At 41.6% G+C, this 19839-nt stretch overlaps 2 protein-coding genes across 2 annotated transcripts; one reads left to right on the top strand and one right to left on the bottom strand.

Moving 5' to 3' along the window:
• Window positions 1-1175: 1175 nt before the first annotated feature.
• Window positions 1176-13701, bottom strand: SASS6 (SAS-6 centriolar assembly protein). The gene is made up of 17 exons (XM_061461015.1): window positions 13587-13701; window positions 11466-11526; window positions 9759-9838; window positions 8798-8902; window positions 7725-7896; window positions 6730-6807; window positions 6003-6122; window positions 5708-5899; window positions 5313-5507; window positions 4844-4933; window positions 4573-4752; window positions 3944-4025; window positions 3390-3499; window positions 2412-2534; window positions 2016-2104; window positions 1451-1542; window positions 1176-1359 (listed from the first exon to the last, which is right to left on the bottom strand). Exons 1-17 carry the CDS (start codon window positions 13652-13654, stop codon window positions 1274-1276), a joined length of 1923 nt encoding a protein of 640 aa, XP_061316999.1. The 5' UTR covers window positions 13655-13701; the 3' UTR covers window positions 1176-1273.
• TRMT13 (tRNA methyltransferase 13 homolog) lies at window positions 13616-19835 on the top strand. Its single transcript, XM_061460957.1, has 10 exons — window positions 13616-13879; window positions 14191-14237; window positions 14326-14392; window positions 15037-15099; window positions 15239-15308; window positions 15755-15861; window positions 16778-16945; window positions 17241-17313; window positions 17987-18061; window positions 18972-19835. The coding sequence occupies exons 1-10, from the start codon at window positions 13745-13747 to the stop codon at window positions 19451-19453; spliced, it is 1287 nt and encodes a 428-aa protein (XP_061316941.1). The 5' UTR covers window positions 13616-13744; the 3' UTR covers window positions 19454-19835.
• The last annotated feature ends 4 nt before the right edge of the window (window positions 19836-19839 follow it).

Raw genomic sequence — 19839 nt, 5'->3', positions numbered from 1 at the left:
TTTTTAAATAATTGGTCCTGTCTCTTAAAGCTTCAACTGACGTAAGTGGTGTAGTGTATGTGTGTGTTGTACTGCAGCAAGTGAGAAGCGCTGTCAGTGCAGCGGGCTCATGAGTTAACGCTCTTAAACAGTTACTAATCGGGTTTTGATAAAAATCATTTAATAGTTCCATGGAAACCTTCACATGCCAAACCCAGTGACCATCATACATGAACATGGTGCCAATTTAGAAACAAATATACACATTTTGCATTGCAAACCAAACCACTTAAATACACAGTCTTCTGGATGCACTTAAATAACTCAGGTAAAAGGTACAAAATATCTTTAACAACAAAAGTATATAAACAGCCATTAAAAAAAAGGTGTGTTTTGCATGTTACAAGCACTTGCATTCTACACTGAGTAAGAGACAGCACAGAACAAAGCTCTTCTTACATGATTTGAGCATTTGAAGCCAGGGAGCAGGGCAAGCTGAATAGACTCAGTCCCTCTAAACCTGAGTATCTTAAATGCCTGCAGCCTGACAGTATTAAAGGGTGATTAGTAAAAATCAAGTACCTTTTAGCTGCTTGTTGCGATGCTCTCCCTGGTTAACTGTTCCCATGCTCACCAGGTACCTTCTATGCAGAGTGGAACAGAGCCCCAAGAGCTCAATAGAAAAGTCAGGGTAACCAAAAGTAAAACACCTGAATTACAATTTTTGACTGTCACTGAATTAATTGTCCATCTTTAATTCCATTATTTGTATGTCTGGATGCAATCCAAATAAGCAAGTTTTTTAGATTAAAACAGTCACCCTAAGTTATGAGCTTGACCATTACTAACACTGACAGCACCACTCAGTTCCCAGCACTTTCCCGTTGCATCATCCTTTCTCTGGAGTCAAGAGGATAGGCACAAGAGACCTGGTCTCTCTCAGGGAATGCTGGCATGTCCAGCTCTCCCGTTACAAAACACACTCATCAATGCCTGCGATACAAAGGTCAGCGCACTCGGGTGGGTTTTAGGAAGACTACAGGCTCACCAGGCGGACACTGCACAACTGCAGGGTCTCGCCAAGGCTGAGGCTGCTTAAAGCTTTATCTTTCCCTTAGGCTTACGCATCCTGAGAAGTCATCAGTGTCAGTCAACACACCTTTTGCAAAGAAAAGAGATCCAGAGTTATAAAATCATGTCAGTTCACACCGATACTTTACTAATACCTTATTACAGTGCATCCAAAACTCCCCCCGGGGTTAAGAGAGGATTCCTACTGTTGGAACCCTGTCTGCTATCCAGGAAAATAAGCTGAGGCTGGTGTTGCTGCAGCTTTCGGTGATGGTGTGGCTTTTGGTGGCAAGTAGGGTTTCAGATACTCTGTAGAGCAGCAGAAACAAGACAGTGGTCATAGAACCAGAACTGTTATTACGTTTCAAATAAGGTCCCGTTTTACTATTTCCATACATACCTGAGTTGAGTGTATTTTGACTAAGCCCTCGTAAAGGAATGCTGTCATCTTTCCTCTTGAAATACTTCGAATCCAGCCCCAAATTGCCACCACTAGAAAGAAAAAGGCCAATTAAAGTTTAACGCACACGTTAATACACTGCTACTTCCAACAAATGTGAACAAAGACTCATTCAGAAAAACCTGAACTTCAGGTAGAAGGACTGCATTCCTCTGAACTTTATCATTTAAAAGTTAAGAACAGCCTAGAACTCATCTCTTGTCTGACCTATCACCCAGTACCCTTATATATGTCACCAGGAGGGACAATGGCTTTCTGTTCCTTGGGACTCCCTCCTGAAAGCATGGCTCTTCAGCTGATGTCCACAAACCATGCCCAGTGACCGGTTCAGGCTGCCACAACTTCAAATGCCTGAACATGTTGCTGGTCAAAGGCAGTACTGAACAAGCTTAGTACTTGGAACGTTTTGCTCGGTTCCAGACACACATGGAACACAAATGGCTTCATAAAATCATTTAATAAACAAAAACCCTACAGTCCTAAAAATGCACCCACCAACACTTACTTCTCCTTATTTGCTGGATGACTGGTTGCAGTCACTGTCTGCACATCTGAACATCGATTCATTTTAGGAAGCTGGGTGTTAAGCTGGATCTGCAGACACAAAAGAGTTGCAGGTGAAAGAGAACCACTCCACTAAGTGTATTCACAGAGAGAACTTTGCAGGGCTCAGTGTTTCTATCCCCCACCTAGCCCTTCTGTGCAGCAAAGCATGCAAAAAGGAGCAACCTAAACCCAAGCATTAGCTATTGCTAATAGTGATACCATTTGAGACAGGGTTTAAGATGCACTGGGATATACAGTAAATACTTAGGCATTTGGAGAAATACCCAGAACATTAAAGCTTTGCTATTTTATGCCATCAACATTCTGAACCAAACAGAAAAGTCCAAGTGCCTGCCTTTGGTCCTGGAGGCTGGGAACTGATGGTTTTGGTGTGTGCTGGTTCCGTGAAGTTCTGGAAGGCATATAAAGGAGAAATGGGATGACTGATCCCTGAGCTGGGAAAGGACGGCCGTTCATGCTGTAAGAGAAATAGAATACATCCATAAAGGAGGAAAACAATTCTTGAAGTGATTGTTTAGAGATTCAAAATTCCAAACTTAATAACTAACGCAAAGTTAATGCTTGCCTGAGGCTTCCCAGTGGTAAGAAAACCACTTTTTCTTAATGAAAACGTGTAACTTTAAATACTTAGAGGAATTGAGCACTCTCAGCTAATAACTATAATCTCATAATAAGCTGTACAATTACACACCCTGTCACTGGTCAACACATTAATTGTAACCAGCTATAACTCAGAGACCTCTTTACATGGATATGCCCTTTCACTACTGAACAAGCAGTTCACCCACTGCCAGGTGACAACAGCCTGCGTACATGGGGCCAAGGTGAGAACCAATACACTGTGGAATTTAACAAAGACAGCAGGATCTTACCCCTTATTTTCATGCTTCTCAATATCACTACTAGTAAGAGTACTCAAAGAGTACACTAGGTAAATATAACTGTTGTGAGGTAGGTAACCTCACAACACAAAAATGTCACCTCCTCTTTTCTTCCCCTTTCACCCTGTGCATCTTTTCCAAGGTAATTTTGCATTGTTTGCGTATTCTAATAGATGAGAGCTTAGAAAAGTCTCCCTGAGGAGGGTCAGGGCATTAAGTAGCACCCAACAGGGTGTTATTAGAAAACAAAAGGCAGAAAAAATCCCCACAAAAAACAAAGACCAAAACTCCCCATAATTCACCACACACACACACATACACACACACACTAAGGCCCAAGGAAGATAAAAGCACATTTTGTTTTTCCCTCTTTTAAGGCCATACATTTAAGGCAACAACTACGTCACTGCCCCGCTCTAGTTGTACCTTACCATGCCATGAGGAGAGATAGCAGTCCTAACACCAGCATGAGCACTTGCAGAAGTCTCCAGCTTCTTTGTCATCTGGATTTCATTCAGCTGTTTGTTTAACCATGTGATTACTGACAAGAGAAGACAGAGGCCAAGCTTGCTTCCCACCTCTTACAAGCTGCTCACAACAGCGAGCAGCCCTTCCTCAAAGAAACAAATGACAGCTCAGAGTGCTCTTTTCCATCTTTAAGCTCAAGCAGCACTAGAAGCCCCAGTCTCACAAAAAGCCCTTTTGCTCCAGGTTCCTCCAGCCCTACATGCATTCTTGTCCCTCCTCCAGCATTAGCCCCACCACACACACTACCCCAAGCACCAAAGGAAGTTGTGGGCATGCAACAACCCGGAGCTGCATGTAGAGACCACAGACAGCAGCTTATTTTCCATAAACAACAACAACCTCTCTACAAAACAGCAGCACACAGGTGAAGCACTGTAGTTGCTCCCGTTAACTTGCAGGAGCAGGTAGATCGCTACATCATTGTTACAGCAGAAGAAAGGAGATTTCACAGACCTACCATTCTCATTTGTTTTCAGTAACTGTTTACTTTCCTCCAGCTTCTGCATGGTGGTTTCCAGCTGCTCCTGCAGCTTGCAAACCTGCAATATTCCCATAAAAGAATGACAACACCATCAGGTGCTACTACAAACTGGAGTTGTTCTAAAGTTAAGGAAGTCCCGGCCCAGTATTTTACAGGAGCAGGATGATAACTCCTTCCAGGTAAGCCCTACTTTTAGTTAGGGGCAGCCAGAAACCTTTCTGCTCTTCACTTTTTATGATTAAACAATGCAAAGACTAAGCAGGAGAATACATTTGATGGAAGGAAAAGTTCACCCTGTTCCTGCCTCCTTCCCCAGCTTCCACACGAATCTGCCCTCTGAAGGATGTCAATTGCACTGCTTTGGACTCTTAACACAATTCAGTTCTGTTCCATATGGGTGGATGGAACAGATGGGGAAGAGCCCCCCATCAGTTTAAAAAGAACAAATTAAAAGCTGATTACACATTTAAATGTGTTAAACTAAAAGGGTACTTTCTATTCCATGGGAAGATTTAAGACCTTATTGCTGTAATTAAGTTAAAACCCATCAAACCCAACACCCTGCACAGTAACATCTGTAGGAGGGAGGGTTAACATGTCAGTACCTCCTGCTCTTTCATTCGAAGAGACTGTCCGACCTCCTGCAGTTCCCTCTGCTCTTTCTGAAGTCTCTCTTCCTTTTCTGCCAGGAGCTTTTCCTGCTGAATTGTTACTGTGTTTTTCAATTTTAATTTGCTCATGAGCGTTTTCAGATCTCCCTGTAACTTCTTGATAATTTCATTGGCCTAGTGAGAAGAAAAATCACCAGATACTCTCAAGATAAACCCCTGAAACTAAAGAAGACATTTCATAACAATGATGTTTGCTTAAACAAACCTTAAGCAGTTCAGCTGACAGCGACTTAATGGTTGCCTCTAGTTTTTCAATATGACTGTGTTTTTTCTCCGTGCTCTCCTCCAGGATCACCTTTAAGACAACATTGAAAACAGTGTTATAAAGATGTGACAGACATTGCTGGTGATTTCAAGGAGCACCTCAGGAATTCTGAGGACTGATCCTCACAAGAAATTCAGTCTTTGCTTTTCAGTCAAATTTCAGTCAAATTCACCCATTTTTTGTTCACAAGAACTAGCACTAACTGTACTCCACTACCACAATACTAACACAGTAGCAACCCTTGTGAAACTGAATCGAGTGTACTTGTTACGCTGTAATTTAGAATCTTTAACTCCATCTGAAAGCTTCCTTGCTGTATTCATAAAAATTGCTCAGCTGCTAAGCTATGGAGGCTGCACTTCATGTTCTACAGGGCTTTGGAGGAAACTATTTTGAAACTTGAAGGAACCTTTTGTTCTTGTGTCGCATCCAGTACTTCTTTTGTTCTAATAACTAGCTGATCTTTGTCTTTGATCTCTTGCTCCAGAACAGCAACCCGTGTCTGTAGCTGGTTGATGAGCTTCTCTTTTTCATGGCACTCAGCATCCAGAGTACTGTTCTCCCGACGCAGCGACAGCACCTCCTGCTTTGCTCTTTGACATTCCTAGAATGTTGGGAAGGAATTTGATCTTTAAAGAAAACCTGCAGTAGTAATTTAAAGACCTATATCTAAAGAGTAACATCATGTGGAACGAGTATTAGCAGAACAAAATTAATATGCTATATTTTCTATTACACGCACAGGCAGGCAGTGTGAATGCTCTAAAACTAGGAAGTTTGGTTATGGGAAATAATAAAGCATACATCTTCTATTCCAGAAAGCTTTGCTTTCAGCTCTCTGACTGTGGAGTCTCCTTTGTATCTCCTTTCTGTTAGATCCTTATTGATGACCTCAAGTTCCGAGAGTCTGTTCTGCAACTGCTGAATACTTTTCTGATGTACATTTTCCAGTTCCTTTTTCTGTTGTTCATGCTGTTGTTGGTACTGAGCTTGTGCCTGTGAGAAGAAAGGAAACCCAGCAGTTATTCAGTGAAGCTGAAAATAAAGGCAGGAAACTTTCATGTGCAAGAATATTGTCAAGTCTCCTCTGTTGCCATACCTGGAGAGCTCTCTCCTTTTCATTTGTCAGCTCCTGGGTGTGTTTGTTTGTTAGAGCTGTAGTATGTGATGTCCACTCATGTTTTAGTTTGTCAAGTTCCCGGTTTCTCTCTGACAAGCTCTGTTGAAGTTTGACAATGCAAATAGAGTTTTACAAATTTAAGCACTTCAGTTAATACTGAATGATTCTTTACCGTTACTTCTTAAAAAGAGAGACATTGAATTCTTAAGAAAATTCTAGATTTCAGCACCAGATGTCAAAATATCTTTAAACAGGATACCTTAACAGAATTTAAACATCATTCTATAAGCAGGAAAGTAAGGCACTGAGAAGCTAAAGAGCACCTTTCCAACACTGTGGATAGAAGAATCTTCATTTCCAACTGAATTTTCTTCCAACCACTGTTTAGGAGTGAAAATAAGTATCTGCTGATGTTCCTTACCCTTATAATACAAAGTGCTCTAGTATAGTACATAACGTGCATGTGCATACACAGACAGACCTCTGTTCCAAATGAAGTGAAATCCTGGTTTGGTACTCTAAGAAATACATTTTATTCTCCAGTTACATCCTTTGCTTGTTCTGCTCCAACAGACTGACATTCTTTTCACTCACTCAAAGTCAATTACCCTGGCTAGGTAGCGGCTAACCAACCAGCCCACAAGAAGGTACATTTCTACAGATTAAAACAAAGTGCAAACAAAGGGAAGGTAAAGCTGTATGTTACCTGTTGAGTGTAGCTCAGCTGTCTGGTAAGATCCTCTTCAGTTTTTCTAAGCTTTTCTTCCAACATCAGTTTGTCTTCCTATGTACAAAGTGACATCAAGTCAAAACCTTAGCTCCCAAAATACAAGTAGTAGTTAGCTTCCATTTCATCAGCATACCCTGCCTAAGCAACAAATATCCATTATATTTGTGGAAAAATCATCTTATTTAATAAACTTCACATTCAGGAAGATTAAAATAAATTTTAAAGGCATTAGATACAAGGTAAAACCCCTAATAAACTCTTAACAATTTTCTATAAGGGAATAGTATCATAAAGTCTTGCTTACAAATGAGTTGCATGAACAACAGATCTACTGAACTACTGCAAATGTATGGATTGAAATGGCTTATTAGATGGGTATAAACATGACAGCCCAGCAAAGGAGACAATCCCAGGCTATGAAACTGAATAGACAACAGTCAAACTATGAGAGCATTACCTTCTCTTTCAATAAAACCTAGCAAGCTACAAGTGCTAGCAAGTGCACCAACATCACAATTTTAGTTTGCTATTTATAGCTACTAGCCCTTTGAAGTCCATGAAGCCTCAGAATTACACACACAGGCATGCTTTCCTAAAACAACTGCACAACAAAGAGCATGAAAGTTTACAGGGTTTTATTTTTGCTGTTGCTGTGGCAATGAGCACAAGGCTGTGAAGCTGAGACACTGGAGCATTCACCAGCTGCACTCTCCGTGCACTGCATGTGTAAAATACCTGATTTCCTGCCAGCTTTGCTGAATATACACGTAGCATTTTCCTTGCTAGAGTGACAGTAACAATTTCGGTTTAAAACTTGCACCCAAATAACTGCATGCAATGACATATATGAGCTAAAGTAAAACAATAAACCAAAACATACAATTTGATAAACGCTTCTGAAGTATTATTAAGACTGACAAAAATGCTCAGGTACACAGAGCAGTGACAGCTATGTCAATTTTTCATTTTACCTTGAGGCACTTCAAACAGCTGGCTAAAAACTTCTTTATTTCTGCATCATTTCCTGGTAGGAATTTGAGAGAGAGGTGGGTAAGGTGTTTAAAAGGGTTTGTCTCCACTACATTTAAAGAGACAGGTGTGTGATCTAGAACAGATGCTGAAGACACTAACTGCAGCAAAAACCTAGGGAAAAGAGAAATAATCAGGTGTTTAGCACATTTCTTTTCATGACACTATCTTCATAGATCCTACAAACTATTTTCAAATAAAATATATTTTTGTACGTACAAGAAAAGACAGTCCAGCTTTTGTCTGAACTATGAAATGTGATCCCTATGTTGTAGTTAATACTACAAACAAGTAGCAACTAAAAGGCTTGCAATTAAGAATAAGAAATGTACAAAACTAAGCAGTCTATTTGTACAATTTTCAGAACCATGTCTTAGGAGTCCAAAACCAAGTAAGGCTTTTGTAACCAAACTGGAGAGGAAAGTAGACTCCTGACTTTCAGGTATCCTACAGCCTAGGAAAAATCATAGCCCACATTATATACTTTAGGAAATGGCCTGACTACTAGAGTGGAGCTGTGTGCTCTGCACAAGGCCTCCCTTGATACCCACACAAACAGAAACATGGGAAAAGGCTGCTACAGGGAGAGTGGAGCTCAGGTTGTCCCCCTCACACTTTAATATCTGAACACTGAAATGAAAGACAGAAAATCATCCTTGCCAGAATGCCTTATAACTTTGCCTTCTCCTATGAAACACAACTCCATGAAATTCAGAGCAGCTCTCTCCCACTAAAGCATTAAAAGAAAAGGAGCAGTGCTGCACCCCTGCTCATCTGCCAGCTTGGGAAGCTTGCCAGCTCGAGATCAGGTGGGGAGACTATCACTGGATATCAATCCCACTGCTCTGTCCTCAAAAGACTTAAGTTTTGTCAGTAACTACCACCAACTGATGCTCAGACACATCCAGAGAAGGTTCTCTCGTTTTATGAACCCTTCTCCAGCAGATCAGCTAACAAGTATTTTAAGGACTCCCAACATACACACAGAGTAACATGGCACTCACTTATGACCTACCTTGGGATATCTTTATTCTGTTCCTGAATGCACTGCTGAAGCAAATCGATAAATTTTTGTGGGAAAGCAGAGAAGTCCACCAGGAGACCCTGCTGGGACTTTAAACTGTAGAAACAGGGTGAGGGGGAAAAAATTAACAATATATAGGAGAGTTATTAATTTCCTAGAAAATACTTTGTTTATACCAGTGGAAAGAACTAATTCTTATCATGCCAATTAAAGTTCATCAGCAGAGTATTTTCAATCCTGAATGCAGAAGAAATATAATCACATCTTCGATAGCAATCAACAGAGGACATTTTTGTCTTCAAGACTTCAAATAAGTTACCGTGGAACAATAAATGTAGTCCTCTGAGTAGATGCCTTCCTTACAGCACAGAGTAGATAGGGGCACATGAAAGAAGCAAAGGACAATGAGGGGAGACTCAACCTTTATCAAGACTTTATCCAAACAACAAAGCAGATCATGCCGGACGCCCAAATCTGATGGCTGAATTCTGAGCAAGTGAAGCAAACTGAGACTCGGCAATGCAGTTAGCATGCAAGAAACCCAGAAGACGCGAGCTCAGTTCCGAGAGTCCCTGTCCAGGCAAACAGACTTTCCTCTTGCAAGTATTGCCTGGAATACTTCACATGCATACAAGAGTCTATGTGAAGTAGTTACAATAAACAGAAGATGGAAGTAGGAATATGAACTGCGGTACTGTAGCTATATGCAGGGAAGTTAACATCAGGATTCTGTCACTCATCTGAATAAACCTGAGCCAGATCATTTTCCTGTACATGGCTGTTTCACTGAATGGCCAGGGAGAACAATATCACCAAAATTCTGACAAAACTTCACAAGAGAAAAATGCCAAAACTGAAATTCTATGATAACCATTCTAAGCTAAAAATATTCCTTCATTCTTTTTTGTCATTTGGAAATGATTCACATACAAGACATGACAATATCACTTACCTTTGAAAATCTTCCTCAGATATGACAAGGTTATAAAGGAAAAAAGGATCGGTATCATCAGTCAATCGAACAGCTAAATCCTGAAGACAGACATTTAAATATGATTTAAAATACCATAAACCATCCTGTAGGATTGTTTAAACATTGTAAACCAATACTGCAAACAATATTTAATGTTTTTACTGTTTAACCACACATTAAGATAGAACTGTGGCAACTCATTTGAAGGCGGAAAACATTAACATTTAACACAATTGCAAACATTACAGTGGGAAAAACTGAGAAAACTTCCTCACAAAAATAAACCAAGTAAAAAACTTCAACCTTGAGCACCTTTGAGGCTTCAAAGTTCAATGCGTCTTCAACATTCTGCAGAAAGAAAACTATGTGCTATTTTTCCTCATCATGAAATAGGACTGGCAGCACTGTAATAGATCACAAACACATAATTCCCGTAACTGGAAGGTTTTCATAGCATACTGCTCCTAGAAGTTTAAGAAACAACCTTCTGAAGAGTTTATGTGTTTGAGTAAGCCCCTATGGAAAACTGTAGCACTATACTACTTAGACTTAAAAGCAAACTCATTTGTTTGCTGGAGGTGTACACAGTGCTTTGGAAAAGCTGCCTCCTTGGTAAACCTTAGTCTTTTACCGCAAGGCTGGGCTTACGCTAAACACCTGCTACTGCAGGCCCAGGCTCTCTGTAATGAGGCTCAAACCTGTGTGAAGAATGTAGTATTCCCCAGGCAAGGAAAGAAAGGAAGTAGAAACCTGACAGCTCCTCCAACGTAACTGACGTGACCACAGCACACCTACACGTAGAAATCCGAAACCAGTTTCAGTGATTCAGATGCCAGCAACGCTAACAAAACTCTTAATTGGAGGTGGATTTATATGTGCAAGCAGCTTATGTTAAAACTAATGTCAGCCCACTCCAGCCTGACACAGGCTGCACCTCGGTACATGGTCCTTAGCTAAACTGCTTCTTCGCACCTAATATTATCATGCACAGTTAGCAGAATCTTACAAAACAATTGCTGTACTCCTTTACAAACAAATCTTTACTCAGTAACACTAAAACTAATGACATCTTAACATCATGGTAGGTGGATGCACAGTTTAACTGACAAATTAGACATAAACAAAAAAAGATTTTTATACATATATATTATATATATAAAGGATATAACCTCCAACAGTAATCTCATTGCTATTTTCCCTGAGAAAGACTTTATTTTACTGCAAATTTAGTACATCCTTTCTATCTCCACTGGATGAATTCCAAACATTCCAAGACTACCACTTATCAATAACAAAATGTTACATTTATCCACAAGTTGGCATTCTGGCTGGTTAAGATGAGATTTTTGCAAAGACAACTGCTGCTCCACATTCCTCAATGTTCAGTACATTTACAGCAAGACTGCTCTCAAGCTCTCACTGGGGTTCCTCTGAGGGTCTCTGAATACTTTTAATTTCAAAGTTTACTACAACCCATGAGCTGCCAAACTGAGAGGGCCAAAAGGCTAGAAGACATCATACCACATCAACTAAATTACTCTAGAAATTACATCTAAATTGAAATAAGGGCAAGTGACAGACATACGAATATTCTATTTTGTTTTTCCTTTGCCCATTTGTCCTCTTATACAATAAAATTGAGATTAATACCTAGTAAATGACACAAATATAACTAAATTCACAAACCTTCTTATGAACAGGATTAGAAATGGACAGTAGCTCAATATTCACCCGAACATTTAATCTCCTGCATGCAAAAAAAAGATGAAGCTTAGTAACAAATCAAGAAAACAATATTCAAACACCATGTGTTCGTAGCTGTATTACAGGAATCAGATAACATTCCAAAGCCACAAACTTAGGCAGGAATATCACAAAAGTGTCCAGTGATGACTACTACTAAGATACCTGAAAGCCCCACAGTTTCAGTAATCATTACAGCTCCTCAGTCAGCTCAGGCTTTTTATTGCTTGTTGTCGGCCAAACTTTAAATAGCGAGGTTTGAAACTTTGCCCAGAAGCTGGAACCTTTGCAAAAGTCTGAAATTTGTTAACAACTGCTGAAACTTCACAATCATTTGTACTGTGCTACCTTGTCTTCATTTACTTCTTGCTGAGTGATCCATCCAAGAAGTTACTTGCATTACAGAATATACCCACAGACATCAGCCTTCCTGTGCTCCTAACATGGGAGAGCCAGAGCAGCCCTAACACCTGCACACACAGTCTAATCCAGATAGGACCTACGTTACTGAAATTCACTGCATGCTGAATAGACACTGCACCCCACTTGGAGCACTGTGTGCAGTGCTGGTGTCCTCAACATAAGAAGGACATGGAGCTGCTGGAGCAAGTCCAAAGGAGGCCATAAGGATGATCAGAGGCTGGAGCACCTCCCATACAGGCACAGGCTGAGAACATTGGGGCTGTTCACCCTGGAGAAGAGAAGCTGTGTGGAGACCTCAGAGCAGCTTCCAGTGTCTTAAAGGGGGCTACAGGGATGCTGGAGAGGGACTCTGCACCAGGGACTGTAGTGACAGGACAAGGGGTGATGGGTTCAAACTGAAACAGGGGAAGTTCAGGTTAGATCTAAGGCAGAAGCTCTTCCCTGTGAGGGTGCTGAGGCGCTGGCACAGGGTGCCCAGAGAAGCTGTGGCTGCCCCATCCCTGGCAGCGTTCAAGGCCAGGTTGGACACAGGGGCTTGGAGCAACCTGCTCTAGTGGAAGGTGTCCCTGCCCATGGCAGGGGTTGGAATTGGATGGGCTTAAGGTCCTTTCCAAACCAGTCTGTGATTCTAGGATTCCTGTGCTTTCCCAACCACCACTACTGAGCCACACACACGAGTGCAGCCACATCGCCTTATCACTCGGCACAACCCTATCGGGACAGACGTGTGGGCACGCCGGGCCAGCACCGAGGGAGCTGAAACGCTGCCGGAGGCCGCTGTGAGGCCAGCTGCAGGCTGCGAGGAGTCGGCGGCGTCCTGCCGGCGGGGTAACCGCTGCGGCCTGGGAGACTCGCAAACAGCGGCCCCGCCCGCCGGGCTTCAGAACTGAGAGGGCGAGGGGAGGGAGCCAGCGGGGCTGGAAAAGCCCTTTAAGCTCACCCAGTCCAACCGTTCCCCAGCACTGCCAAGGCCACCACTAACCCATGGCACTGAGGCCTCGTCTCCACGGTGTGTGAACACTTGCAGGGCGGTGACTCCAGCCCTGCCCTGGGCAGCCTGTTCCAAAGCCTGAGCACCCTCTGGGGAAGGAATTGTTCCTCAGCTCCATCTAAACCTCCCCTGGTGCAGCTTGAGGCCGTTTCCTCTTTCCCGTCCCTTGTTCCTTGGGAGCAGAGACCGACCCCACCTCACTACAACCTCCTGTCAGGCCTGTAGGGAACAATAATGCACCTATTTCGAGGCAGAAATCCCAGCCCCCCCCCCCCCCCCCCCGTCGCCTGCAAGGGGGGCCTCTTGTTTCTGTACAGCCCCTGGGTGTTTCCTCCCCACCACGGCCCTCTCGCTTCCCTCTCCCCAGGTAAGACACCACAGCAGCCGCCCCAGCTCTCACTGACTACCTCCAGCCTCGCCGCGACCCCTTAACGCAAAGGGTCCCCATTAGCAGCCCCAAAGCAAGAAGAACGCAGGCAACTACCGAGCTCACCGCGCGCAGGACGCTGCCTCTACCCATCAGCTGTTAGGGCACAATACAGAGAAAAGAGAGAAAGAGAGGAGGACAAAGCCTGCCGCTCTGCAAGCCGTTCTCCTACAGGATGCAGTAAAGTTTCCGCTCGGCGGCGAGGCCACCAAACCCCCCTCACCTCTCCTCGCAGCCCGGGCACCTCACTTGCACACACACGGGCCGGTTGAACAGCCTCTCCGCCGCCATCTTGCGCTCCGAACTTCGCGCGCAGCTCCCGCGGAGGAGGAGCCTCAACATGGAGGGGAGGCAGTGGCCGCGGGGGGCGCTGGGACGGCAATGGCGGCGCCGGCAGCGGGCCGCGGCTGCCCGGTGCCGGGGCGGTGCGCCTACTTCGTGGAGAAGAAGAAGCGCTTCTGCAAGATGATCCCGGCGCCCGGGAGGCGCTTTTGCGGGGAGCACGGGCAGCAGGAGGTACCGCGCTGTGCCCCCTCTCCCGCTGGGGAGGGCCGGCTCCTGGCGTGAGGGGAGCCCCGGCGGTATTGTTGAAGGGATGGGCTGGGGCTGTCACTCAGCCCGGCAGTAGCGCTGCCATCGCCCTGCAGGTTTATTCTGTTAGGATCCAATCACATGTTAAATTCCTGTCCCGGTGTCGCTATCCCGGTTAACCTCCCTGTCTCCGAATAGATGCTTTATGAACCTCGGGTGTCCCGCAACAGCTTTTCTGGAACAGGGATACTGAACGCATGCTGAAGTGGCGTCTAAAACCTTTCTTCTGTTACTAGGAGGAAAATGGCAGAAAAAGGATTCCATGTCCTCTTGATCCAAAACAGTAAGTAAAATAAATGGTTTTTATATTCTTTGCAAGAGTTCACATGATAAGTGCCATTACTTAATTTGTTTCCCCTTTTGGATTTTAGCACGGTGTATGAAGACCAACTACAAAAACATTTAAAGAAATGTAATTCAAGAGAGAAGCCAAAGCCAGTAAGTGCAGTGTAAATATAACACTACTTCCTTTCCACCGAAGACCCTAAACATTACAGCTTTGCAGAGAACTGATTGTGCTGACAGTAGCTGTGAACTGGAGGACAGCAAGCGCTGCAGTAAGGGCAGCATGGAACCTGAGTAACTACTTGCTGGGATGGAATTCACATCCTCCACATGCCCTGTCGCTGTAGTTCAGTACAGCTGTTCAGTTCTTGTAGTTCCAAATGAAAATGCTGAATTAATGTTTTGCTAACCTCCGAGAACAGTCTTTCACAACGCCATTCGTTTCAGATGCTTGGTGAGAGATTCCTCGGAGAGAGATGGCTTCTTTATTGTTTGCCTTTCTGCCTTACCAGTATTGTACATTCAGCATCACCTGAGAAGTCTTAAAAGGGTCTTTGGGATCAGTCTAGTAAGCACTGACAGCTTAACTCTTCTCACTTGTTCAATCTAGTTAAAATGTGTCAGAACCGTCATTTCTGCTTGGGATTCAGGGGCAGACTATAGAGGAAAAAATACTTGGAATATCTTCTTCTTCAGTATATTCCTCTTACTATGTACCTTATGATAAGAAACACTGAAGAACTCTGCTTTTTGCTTCCTGGTAATTAGCATAATCGGATTTCCTTTTCTTTTTAAAGGTCTATTTTGTTCAAGATATTAATGCAGGTTTAAAAGATGTAGCAGAAATACCAGAAAAACAGGTGAGTACATTTATTTGTTCTAAAGCTCAGTCCCTACAAAACGTGTTGTAATTTTTGGTATGACTTAAGAGCTAGCAAAAATAGAAAGGTCTTGTATTTATGGGTGGTGCTTTCTTTCCTTTTTTTCCTCCTTAAAAAGGTACCTCTCTCTTCTCTATCCAAAGAAGAGCTGGAGAACTTAATTATCAAGTTGAAAAAAGCAAGTAATGGTGAGCTTCCTTAATTCTGAAAATGTTTTACATTTAATTGATTAAATATTTCATTATTAGATTTGTTGTTGGATATCTATGAAAATGTGAGATACTTGGCATTAAACACATGAAGTCATTATCATCAAGGCACAGACAATCCTCCCATAGGTAAATTTTACTCAGAAGAATAAACTATATTGAGAGAATGCTAAAACACTGATCTTTGTTAGATAGCTGTCCTGGGTTCAGCAGTAGCAGTAATTTTTTTCTCTTCCTTTTATGTTTTTTGTTTCCCATCAAATACAGTTAACAACACAACTCTGATAAACATACATGATAGATTTATGCTCCCAACAGACTATTTTGTTAGTGCTGCAGATTGAACTCACGTCTGAATATGTTACAAAACCAGAAACTCATAGAAACTGGAAACCTTTACCTAAAAGCTTTGCATTTGCATGCAGGCCTGGAATTTCACGTTAAGGAACAAATACTGTCCCACCAGGCTTTACAAGAAGCCTTAAATGACCCAAGGAATGGGGAATCTGCTTTCAAACACTTGAAACAACAGGTATGGACACTGCTTTACTGATAGCTATAGATATTTTTAAACATGTGGAATTCTGCTTCTGTAAATTTGAGTGACTGCATTCATAATGCTGGTCACTCCACATAAAGGAAATCTGGTATACAGTATAACTACGCTCTTCAAATGATAGCATATGTGTATATATATATATATATATATATATATAAAAATATATATAACCTTGGAATGGCTGCTTTGTTAAGTGTTAGTAAGAGAAGTTCGTTGGGATACTGAGATGATAAATGGTGTGATGATGTTCAGAATTTTTACTTATATATTCTTATTTTACATTAGCTCAATAAATCTGTGCTCCAAAAAAGAAAATGCTGTGTTTGCTAAGAAGTTTGTAAGAGTTGGTGAGCCTAAGTTTACCTTCTGCATTGTTAGTGTATATTGAACAGCAGGAGTGTTAGGGGAGATGGATTGCATACTGCAGCAAAACAAAGATTAGGAAAGAAGAAAGTTACAAGTGAGAAGTGTCCATTTCCCATACTTTCTTCCCACTCTCTACTTTCCTATGTATATCAAAATGTATAACTGCAGCAGAGAGCACTCTGCAAGCACAGAGGCTTCCCAGACAGTCCAGTCCAGTGCCCGTATTTTGGATGGCTCCTTCGAGAATCAGCAGAGAAGAGTATTATGATTTGTACCTGATCCTGAAAATCCATTCCATCTGGGTGGGGTTCTGTGAGCAGTGGAAGAAGAGCAGAGAAATGCTGACTAGCCAGAAGTTATAAACCCTTTCCTCTGTGCACAAGATCTTTCCCCTAATCCCTCATGGAAAGGAAGACCTGAAAAAGTCTCCTGCAGTTTGATGAAGTAATCATTTTCTACCAGGTGTTACAATATTCACTGTGTGTATTTGCTTCATTCATAAATAATCTTTTGATGTTTGTAGGCTTCTATTTTAGGTAACATGGAAAAATTACATTTACTTGGTCCAGGAAGATGTTTTATTGAGTTTGGAGCTGGGCGAGGAAAGCTCTCCCATTGGGTTGATGTTGCCTTGCAGAATGTTGAAAATGTTCAGTTTTTGCTTGTGGAAAGGGCAACTACACGATTTAAGGTAAGAGAAGACTGTCACATTAGCAGGGTATCATTTTTAAACTGTTTTCATTGAAGCTGTTAGTATTTGCTTTTTAGCTTCAAAACCAACATAAAGCCTTTATATTGAAAAAGCTTTGGAAGTGTGATTGCCTACATTCCATACTTTGCCAAAAGCAGACATATTAGGAAGAACTCTGGGTGTATAATGTTGGAAATGTGCAGATGTTGACCTGCCAGGAAAAAAGTCTGGCATTAACAGCTATGATAATGACTAGTGGCCAGCCCTACCAAACAATCTTGTTCTGTTTACACAGGTGGATGGAAAACATCAAAGGAGAGATTCTATATTTGAAAGGCTTCAAGTTGATATTCAGCATTTGTGTTTAAGTAAGTTCCTTCTTGGCTTGTGTAATTCTGAAATGGTCTTAGTTTTACATTTTGAATACTGGAGGTCAAGTCAGTTTGTACATAGTGTGATTAAATGGACTTGGTTTTGAAGATTATTCTCAGTGGTAGGTTGGACACAGGTTAATGCTGTGTGCATAGATACTTACATACATGTCTATTTCTTTTAAAATGTTTTGCTTTTTATACACTTACAGGCCATCATAGGTGAGAAATAAACAAAATGAAGCTTGTTTCGAGCTTGCAGGGCTAAATTATTTGTGTTAGGTTGCAGAATAAAGTACTGCCTATCATTGAGGTGCTGGGCATCTCAATAACATAGAATTTGTGGGGTCACCTGTCATCAGGAGATGCATTAGTGTCATATTTACATTTCATAGGCAGTATAGAAAAGCTAAAATGGCTAAATGTGCTTCTCAGCTACAGCATTCAATTCTCTTAGTTTGTTTTAGAAAAAGAAACTTTCCTTTGGATGTCTTGTAACTATATGTACAGACCACTGTATTTTTAGTAGTGGTAAACATCTGTTTCTTTAGTGTACTCAAATTATTTTATCCAGAAAAAAACACTGTCCTAATTATACTAATAGAAGTTCTGAGATTGTTGTGGATTTTGTGTATGTGTGTTTATTTTCTTGTTTTTTTTTTCCCTCCAGATAAGGTACCTATTCTGGAGAAGAAAAAACTCCCAGTGGTAGGAATTGGGAAGCATTTGTGTGGTGCTGCAACAGGTATGAATTCTCTATGTGTTACCTGCACAAAGTTAGGGTACTAGATCTTAACAATGTGAATGGACTGAGCTTCCAAACTGTCCTTTTAACCTTTTCTTGCCCTTTAACCCTTTTCTGGTGAATGTAGCAATAGCATTCTAAATATATACTGACTTCAGTGGAATAGTATATTGATAATAGATGGAAGGCTACCTTAGAAACAAGTAAAACCTGCCTTGTTTTTTATAGAGCAGAACAAAGAACAGTGAGTGGTGACATGGGTCATACATTTTTGAAAGTATCTTTTATAACACTGTTGCCTCTACTCTGAAATATCTTTCTTTCTAAATCTACATTGCCCGTCTGAAAGGGGATGCCAGGCAAACATATGAGAAGACTGTGTTTCTGTCCTGATGATTTTAAACTAATACACTGTTTCTACTGTTTTATGTGTACTAAGTAGAGAAAAACATCACGGATATGACACCTACATAGGTACTGTTACAAAGATGACACAGTCAGGCATTTAAGAAGTACCTGCACATATTAAATAGGTTGTGCCCTAGATAACAAACTTTTAGCAAATAATTGCATGTTTTACAGGAGATCCTCCCACAATACGCCACTTTGTTAACCAGAGTAATTTAAATCCACATGCGTAGCACAAATATTCAAGACCAAAGACCCTTAGTAGCTCCAGAGGTATCGTAGTATTAATTTAGCATTTAGGGGTTTCATGTTTTCAAAGGATGCTTGTAATTTTTATTTATCTTTCAAGTTGCTTTTTGGCTTAGTTTGTGTATACTTTTGTTCTCTGTAGTAAGTACATTCTCAACCAGGATGCAGGCTGTATAAATAATGTCATGGCATTCATTGCTTTGTTGTTTTGTTGTTTTTTTTTTTTTGGGGGGGGGTATCTGTTTTTTCCCAGATCTTGCTTTGAGATGCTTGGTTGAAAGTTACACAACTTGCTGTGATGCAGAAAATGAAGAGCCTGCACCAAAACGCTCCAGGACTGATCAGACAGAGGTGGCTTCCAACAATTCTGCTGATAATGAAAGCAGTGAAGCTGACTGTAAGCCTGTAGCTGGAATTGTTATTGCGCTGTGTTGCCATCACAAGTGTGACTGGACACATTATGTAGGCAGAGAGTTCTTTAAATCAGTAGGACTCGGACCAGTAGAATTTCACTATTTTCAGAGAATGAGTAGCTGGGCCACCTGTGGCATGCGAGAAACCACAAAGCAAGCCTCTGGAAGTGAAGAAAGTGAAGAGCAAACTAACAACACAGAAGAACACGAGCAAACATTCGGCAAGCTAGAGAGTGGTCCTGATACTTTACAAGGGTATGGAAATCGTTTTCTAGCAAATCGACTTCTGCAGAAAATGAACATTGTGTGTAGTGAAACATGAAACCCTTTGGGGTCCTCAAAATGCCTCATTTTACAGAAACTTTTTAATTGATAGAAATATTCTACTTTAAAAATATCATTTTCATGGACATACTTTTCAAAATCTTTCAAGTCACGCTTTCCTGAACTGAACTTCTAGTGATTTAAGTAGCTTTTTCTAAGCTTACCTATTGATGTTAATTAACAACACTGTTCTTCTGACACCCATTATTGTTCTTTTCCTCCTTTTTATGAAACCAGGATACTTACAGTTGAAGAACGAAAGGAGATAGGCTGCCTCTGTAAACGGCTTATTGATCATGGACGGATTGAGTACTTACAACAACGAGGATACAAGGCTGTGCTACAGTATTACATAGAGTCAGCTGTGTCCTTGGAGAATGTCCT

This window comes from Pezoporus flaviventris, unplaced genomic scaffold, assembly GCF_033815535.1.
Source record: "Pezoporus flaviventris isolate CSIRO_AGI_PZ_B2104156 unplaced genomic scaffold, CSIRO_AGI_Pfla_v1 ptg000001l, whole genome shotgun sequence".
Lineage (NCBI taxonomy): Eukaryota > Metazoa > Chordata > Aves > Psittaciformes > Psittacidae > Pezoporus > Pezoporus flaviventris.
The sequence above is the reverse complement of the archived record's forward strand: the minus strand, read 5'-3'. Positions and strand labels throughout refer to the sequence as shown.

What these genes read in the sequence shown, in the direction of transcription:
- SASS6 (XM_061461015.1), bottom strand. Translation starts at nt 13,654, where the DNA reads ATGGCGGCGGAGAGGCTGTTCAACCGGCCCGTGTGTGTGCAAGTGAGG. An exon ending in AGCTGAGCTACACTCAACAG is followed by an intron (nt 6,123 to 6,729) that starts GTAACATACAGC and finishes AAACTTCAACAG; the next exon opens with AGCTTGTCAGAGAGAAACCG. An exon ending in TCAAAATACACTCAACTCAG is followed by an intron (nt 1,360 to 1,450) that starts GTATGTATGGAA and finishes GCTGCTCTACAG; the next exon opens with AGTATCTGAAACCCTACTTG.
- TRMT13 (XM_061460957.1), top strand. Translation starts at nt 13,745, where the DNA reads ATGGCGGCGCCGGCAGCGGGCCGCGGCTGCCCGGTGCCGGGGCGGTGC. An exon ending in GTTGAAAAAAGCAAGTAATG is followed by an intron (nt 15,309 to 15,754) that starts GTGAGCTTCCTT and finishes ATTTGCATGCAG; the next exon opens with GCCTGGAATTTCACGTTAAG. An exon ending in TATTCAGCATTTGTGTTTAA is followed by an intron (nt 17,314 to 17,986) that starts GTAAGTTCCTTC and finishes TTTTCCCTCCAG; the next exon opens with ATAAGGTACCTATTCTGGAG.